General features: G+C 43.1%; 1 protein-coding gene across 1 annotated transcript; it reads left to right on the forward strand.

Annotated features, from left to right (window-relative positions):
- Nucleotides 1-222: 222 nt before the first annotated feature.
- On the forward strand, nt 223-5,157 carry slc35c1 (solute carrier family 35 member C1). The gene is made up of 2 exons (XM_079554922.1): nt 223-933; nt 4,366-5,157. The coding sequence occupies exons 1-2, from the start codon at nt 402-404 to the stop codon at nt 4,944-4,946; spliced, it is 1,113 nt and encodes a 370-aa protein (XP_079411048.1). The 5' UTR covers nt 223-401; the 3' UTR covers nt 4,947-5,157.
- The last annotated feature ends 1,272 nt before the right edge of the window (nt 5,158-6,429 follow it).

Here is a 6,429-nt window from a genome sequence, read left to right on the forward strand (position 1 = left end):
ATCGCTTTGGGAAGTGTACTTCTTTATTTTATTCAAGATTTACTTCAGAATATTACCCTTGTAAATGTAACAAATAATGTGACCAAACTACTCTTAAACTACTCTTAAACGTTGCTCTATCTGTTTTCCACTATCGCAAGATTGTATCGTATTTGAAACAATCACGAATCACTTCTACACACAGTGCAGCACATAGCACCAGTCAATGGTCTAAGTTATAAACAAGTGTGGAGTGCTTTAATTTTGAAGGGGCGCAGACCGGAAGTGTGGTTGTTGTTGTGGTCCTTTGCGGAAGTCACAGGATAGCTATGGATGTAGTGTTTGCCTCGCACATTTAGCCGGCCGTGCACGGGCTTGGACGTCTTTTCCCCACCCCTTAATGCCCGTGTCCCCGTCTCGCCATGAACAGGATCCAGCTGAAGCGCTCTGGGATCCTGAGGATGGCCCTGTCCGGCGTTGAAGCGATGGACCCGGACGCGCGGGGAGGGGAGACGTTCCTGCTACGCGCCGCAAAGATCGCCGCCGTGGTGGCTCTCTACTGGTTCGTCTCGATCACCATGGTCTTCCTCAACAATTATTTACTGGACAACCGGGAGCTGGACGCGCCGCTGTTCGTCACTTTCTTCCAGTGCGCGGTGACCGTGGCGCTCTGCTGGCTGCTCCCGCTGCTCTCCCTGCTCTGCCCGGGCCGCGTCGAGGAGGACTTCCCGTCGCTGCAGAAGTTTGACCTCAAGACCTCCCGGGAGGTGCTGCCCCTGTCCGTGGTGTTCATCTGCATGATCACGTTCAACAACCTGTGCCTGAAGTACGTCGGCGTGGCCTTCTACACCGTGGGCAGGTCCCTGAGCACCGTCTTCAATGTGCTGCTCTCCTATGTCATCCTCAAACAAAGCACGTCTGTCCCTGCCCTGCTCAGCTGCGGGGTCATATTAGGTATGGGCTCATATTCATTTACGTCCGAGCACAGTGTCTCCAGTTTGCCTTTCACCCAAATCTAAAAGCTTCTTGAGGAAAAAAAAAAACCTATCAAAATAGCCACACAAAACGAGACAAAAACATCATAAAGCAACAAAAAAAAGCTACAAAAGAGCAACAAGTTTACTTTCCTTGAATCAATCGGTATATGTTGTGTTGAGACACTCTAGAACAGGGTTTCCGCAGGGCATTAAAAAACATTAAAAGTGTACAAAGGTAAGCAGTATATCAGATTCAAGCTGGCATTGGATCTAAGGTCGGCTTCACAACCCTCTCTTGATCCGAACCCTGGCCCATTTGCTCGGATAGTCTGGTTCATTTGAGATGTTGTGAATGTGCAAACAGACTCTGATCCGGGTCACAGAAGCGAACCCTGGTCCGGCTGAAACTGCGCGTCTCAGTTTGGTTCAAACGAACTCTGAAGCGGATCATTTGGTTTATGAACGTAACTGAGCCAGAGAGCGGAACAAAACCAGGAAGAGAAAGTTGCAGAACGTTGTGCGTCTGTTACGACCAAAACAAACGAGTAGCAGCATGGCGCCTTTACTTTCCATCACAGTGGTCTCTAGGACGTTCCAAGAGCAATTGTTTACAAAACAATTGATCCTGGAGCGTTGTAGAGGCCACCGCGACGGAAGGTAAAGGCACCATGCTAACCACTCATACAGTAACTTTTTTTTTCACATAAAAAGTTACATAAAGCACCTTTTGAAGAAAATCAAAAACATAAACTTCAGAAGTGTAAGCCATTTCATGTACATTACAAAAAGGTTGTGTCTTTAAAGGTTGAGTTGTCATTCCAGAATTCTACAATGGAGGGCAGGGCACAATGCAACTCTATGGGGGAGACCTACTTTTGGAAAGAAATCTCCAAAGGGAAAACCTGAAGATGTTTGAACCTGATCATTGTCCTTTCTGCTGACAAACACCTCTCACATGCTTTAGAATATCGTAGCCACTTTTGGACATCACATAATAATCTGACCTTCATTGCTATTTTCTGACCGCAAAATAAAAAGTTGCATCAGCACCTTTAATGCCCATCAAAACTGCCAATAATAATATAATACACGTCTGAAAACGTTCTTTTGGCATCCTCGATATCCATAATTCCTCAGTGAGCGCTGCAAAGTAAACCTGGCGTGTAATGTATTCCCTTCGAGTGTAATTGGAGCTTTATAGCCTGCGGTCTAAAGTTCACACTGTCCCATTTCCTGGTTTTATTGGCATCTACTTGGCAAGTCTCAAAATGTAGGCAATATGAGATACGGCCACACCTGTGTTTGCAAATTTACAGTAATGCTTTTTTTTCTAAAGAGCAACTGTGATAGTTTCATGATAATGGCATTGATTTGTATTGCACTTTGCAAGCTAGCGCTGCCCTGGGGAAGAGCGACATTTGGAAGTGCGATGTTTGTGGAAAAACGAGCGAGGAGCAGATGAGAATGAAGCGGCAAAGAGGAGGGACACTTGGCTGTGTTGCTGCCCGTACGTCGTCCCGGTGCTATGTGTGCTCATGTTACAACAGACACCTCCGGCTTAGAGAGACAAGTGCGGCCTATTTATGTACTTTTTCTTTTCCAATTTAGAATATAGTTGGTACAGCTTATATTCAGGTGCACTCAATTGTCCAGAATTTACGGTAATTGTATTCAAACATGATCGCATTGTGCTGCTTTATAGAGATTTTCCCTCATGGATAAAGCACTTGATCTGTTCCTTTGGTCTCGTGTCCCTGGAAGTTTGAATGTTTTTAGTCCCCTCTTTTCATTTTGAGTTTATTTTTATTAGTCTACAAAAAAAAAAAAAACAGGAGATTTAGCCTGTGTGTCTCATTAACTACTTTAAAAAAAATATGTTTTTAATCTATTCTAGTCAGTAAAAAAATATATTATTTTGACAGGGCCTTCAACCTCTTACCTCCTGCCTTTAACTTTTAACCGAGCCCATTTTCTTTACCCGAATGTAAAGCTTCTCGACTGGAGTTTACAGCCTATAGGCCAGATTAGGGCTGTGCAATTAATCAAAATTTGATTTCGATTACTACACTAAACGATTACAAAATTAGCGTTATCTAAAAAAATGATTGATATATGATTGTTTTCCCTTTGCATTTTGCCTGACATAAAAACAAACAGCACTGATGATGTCATCAGGCCACGCTGCTCAGTTTACTTGCGCAGGTGTGAGGGTTGGCCAGCAGGTGGCAGGTGTGAAACAGAGACCTCTCCTTAATCAAGGCATACTTGAAATCATTTGCACTTTTATGACTGTTCAGAAAGCAGAAAATATTCAGCATAGTGTTTTTATTAATAAATATATAAATAAAATAAAGACTTAATTTTTCAAGGGCAACAAATAATCGTTTGAATAATCGTCATTTCAATTATGACTAAAATAATCGTGATTGCTATTTTTTCAGTAATCGAGCAGCCCTAGGTCAGATTCACGGCTCATTTGAAAGCTAGGGACATTTTTGTCACTTTTTCATCGCATTTTTGTCACACTTTTGTCACTCTTTCGTGGCTTTCCACTTAATTTTTTTGGTAGCTTTTTTGTTGTACTATTGTTGCTTTTCCAGCACGTTTTTGTTGCTCTTTTGCCGCTTTTTGTCACATTTTGGAAGTGTTTTTGTTGTGTTCTGGACTTTTTTACACACTGTTTTGTCATATTTTCATCACTTTTTCCTCACTTTTTTGTTGCTTGTTCATCACTCTTTATTCGTTTGTGTTTGCTGCATATTTATCGTGTTATTGTTGCTTTTCTGGCACGTTTTTGTCGCTCTTTTGCCACTTTTTTGCTTTTAGATTTGGGTACAGTCAAACTGGAGAATATTTTCATCCCCCTACATCAGGGGTAGGCAATGTCAGGCCCGGGGGCCAAATTCGGCCCTCCAGCATAAAACCTTTGGCCCCAAAGAGAATTTTGAAGAAACATTTATTCATAAATCAGACACCAAATACATGAAAATTACTCTAAAATGTGAAAAATACTGTCAATATTTTCACATTTCCCAGCAAAACAGTGCATTAGGTCATATATTTTGTGCAAAACGTATATTTGTTGAAAAAATGGGCTTTGCTTTGTGAGTTTCGGCTCTTGGCGTTTTGGAAATTAAGAAAATCGTCCCTCCATGACACAAACTTGCCTACCCCTGCCCTACATGTTCCACCAATGTCCTAATGTGTAGAATGAGCTCAGACCTATTCACCACGACTGCCTCTAAAACCCTGCCTTTTTAAGAAACTGTTAGATTTGGGTAAAGCCAAACTTTTGAAAATGTGCTTGGTTCAGGCCGAGGTTAATCACTAAAGGAATGTAATGTCATTTTCATTGGACGTGATCTGTTAAACGTCTCATTTTATTGACCTTCTTCGTTGTGACCCTTAGGTGGATTCTGGCTCGGCATTGACCAGGAGGGCATGGCGGGATCCCTCTCATGGACCGGGGTGGTTTACGGAGTCTTGGCCAGCGCCTGCGTCTCCCTCAACGCCATCTACACCAAAAAGGTCATGCCCGCTGTGGACGGCAACATCTGGAAACTGTCCTACTACAACAACGTCAACGCCTGCGTGCTCTTCGTCCCCCTCATGATCGTGTTTGGAGAGTTCCACCGCGTCGCCAGCTTCAGCCGCCTCGGCGACCTGGCGTTCTGGGGCATGATGACGCTCGGGGGGGTTTTCGGGTTCGCCATCGGCTACGTGACCGGGCTGCAGATCAAATTCACGAGTCCGCTCACGCACAACGTGTCAGGCACGGCCAAAGCGTGCGCGCAGACGGTGATTGCGGTGGTGTACAACGCCTCCAGTAAAAGTCTGCTTTGGTGGACCAGTAATCTCATGGTTCTGGGGGGTTCGTCGGCCTACACTTGGGTTAAAAGCCTCGAAATGAAGAAAGCGCCGCAGAAGGAAACGCAAGATTCAGCCAAGGAGAAACTGTTGCCAGGAGAGAAGGGCAGCATGGGAGTGTGAACTATAACTAAGGACTGTTTTTTGAAGGATTTCAGAGTCTTTGTTTGTCACTAAAATACTTTTTTGCTTTGTTGGGCCTTTGCTCATTTTATGTTTCCGTTGTATAAAAGTACTTCATCACTCAAGTTTTCAACCCAGGGGTCACGAGATCTTATAGAAGACATATTTTCAAAGTAGTTTGAATAGGTTGTGTTCACGTGACATCACAACATACTTTAGTGCTTAAAATTGGTTCTGTTCACAACATACTACAAAGTCATGAGATCAGTTTCAGCTTGAGGGCAATGGTTGATTTAACCCAATGGGAAAGAGAAGGTTTTGAAAATAAATGTCCAAATGTTGTCCATGATCATTGGTTGGAGTCAGAAACTAGTCACAATCCCCTTATGGCTGAAAGTCCTTTCATTTGACCAACTCATGCACATCATTTGGAATATTGTCTCCACCTTTGGATGCCTATAAGTCATGTGACTTTAGTTCATATGTGCTGGGAGAGATCTTTGTGACTGTTCTTGTTTCATGTGGACAGGTCCAGCCATTACAGAGATATTAATCATAAACCAAGTTGGAAATTTTGCATTTTGACCATTCCTATAGCTACCACAATAGAATACTTAGCTGCACCAGCTCCATTTTAAACTATAGGCTGTTTACAATGTTGTGACGTCATGTGAACACAACCTATTGTGGCAGGCAGCTAATAATGCTATGGTATAGTAACTGTCAGTAATACGATTTTTCCAATTGGTTTAATATCTGTCTCATTCCTGGCCCTAAACATCTGAAACAAAAACTGGCACAAGTTCAACTTCTTCCATGTAAACACATAGAAAAGTTATAATTATTTGCTAATAAATTAATGTTATTTTAAAAACAATATACATGTATTCAGCCTCCGTTATGTGCAACTTCCTCAGAGGGACTATAGAGAGCATCCTGCATCCTGCTGAAGGAGCCTCCAGCACATCGTGAGAGTCTAGCGGAGAAGATCTGTGGAGCCCCTCACCCCTCCATTAAGAACGTTTACTCCACCTGTCTCACATGCACACACAGTCTCTTCAAAGCAATGCCTTCAGGGAGGAGACTGTGGAATCCCCGGGCCAGCTCCAGTCGACTGAAGAACAGTTTATCCACCAGGCCATCAGGAAGCTGATTGTTCCACAATCGAGGATGATTGAAATATAATTTCAAATCATTCGCAAATGATTGGACAAATAAAGAATATTTGAATCTTTATTTATGTACATGGGCGTAGGTTTCTTCTGGGCACTCCGGTTTCCCCCACCACTAAAAAATATGTACAGTAGGATACCCTCTGGGGGCCAGAAATTTTTAATCTCTGGCCCCCAGAGGGTATGGCCAAATGAATAAATACAAAATCTTATATATTGTATTTATTCATTTGGCCACACCGCCTTTGCTCTGCCCGATCTCGTCAGACCTCGGAGGCTAAGCAGGGCCTGGCTGGTACTTAGATGGGACC

The sequence above is a fragment of the Gobius niger genome (assembly GCF_951799975.1).
Source record: "Gobius niger genome assembly, chromosome: 4".
NCBI lineage: Eukaryota > Metazoa > Chordata > Actinopteri > Gobiiformes > Gobiidae > Gobius > Gobius niger.

Coding starts and splice junctions, on each gene's coding strand:
- slc35c1 (XM_079554922.1), top strand. CDS start 402: ATGAACAGGATCCAGCTGAAGCGCTCTGGGATCCTGAGGATGGCCCTG. Junction 934..4,365: donor CAGCTGCGGGGTCATATTAG/GTATGGGCTCAT, acceptor TGTGACCCTTAG/GTGGATTCTGGCTCGGCATT.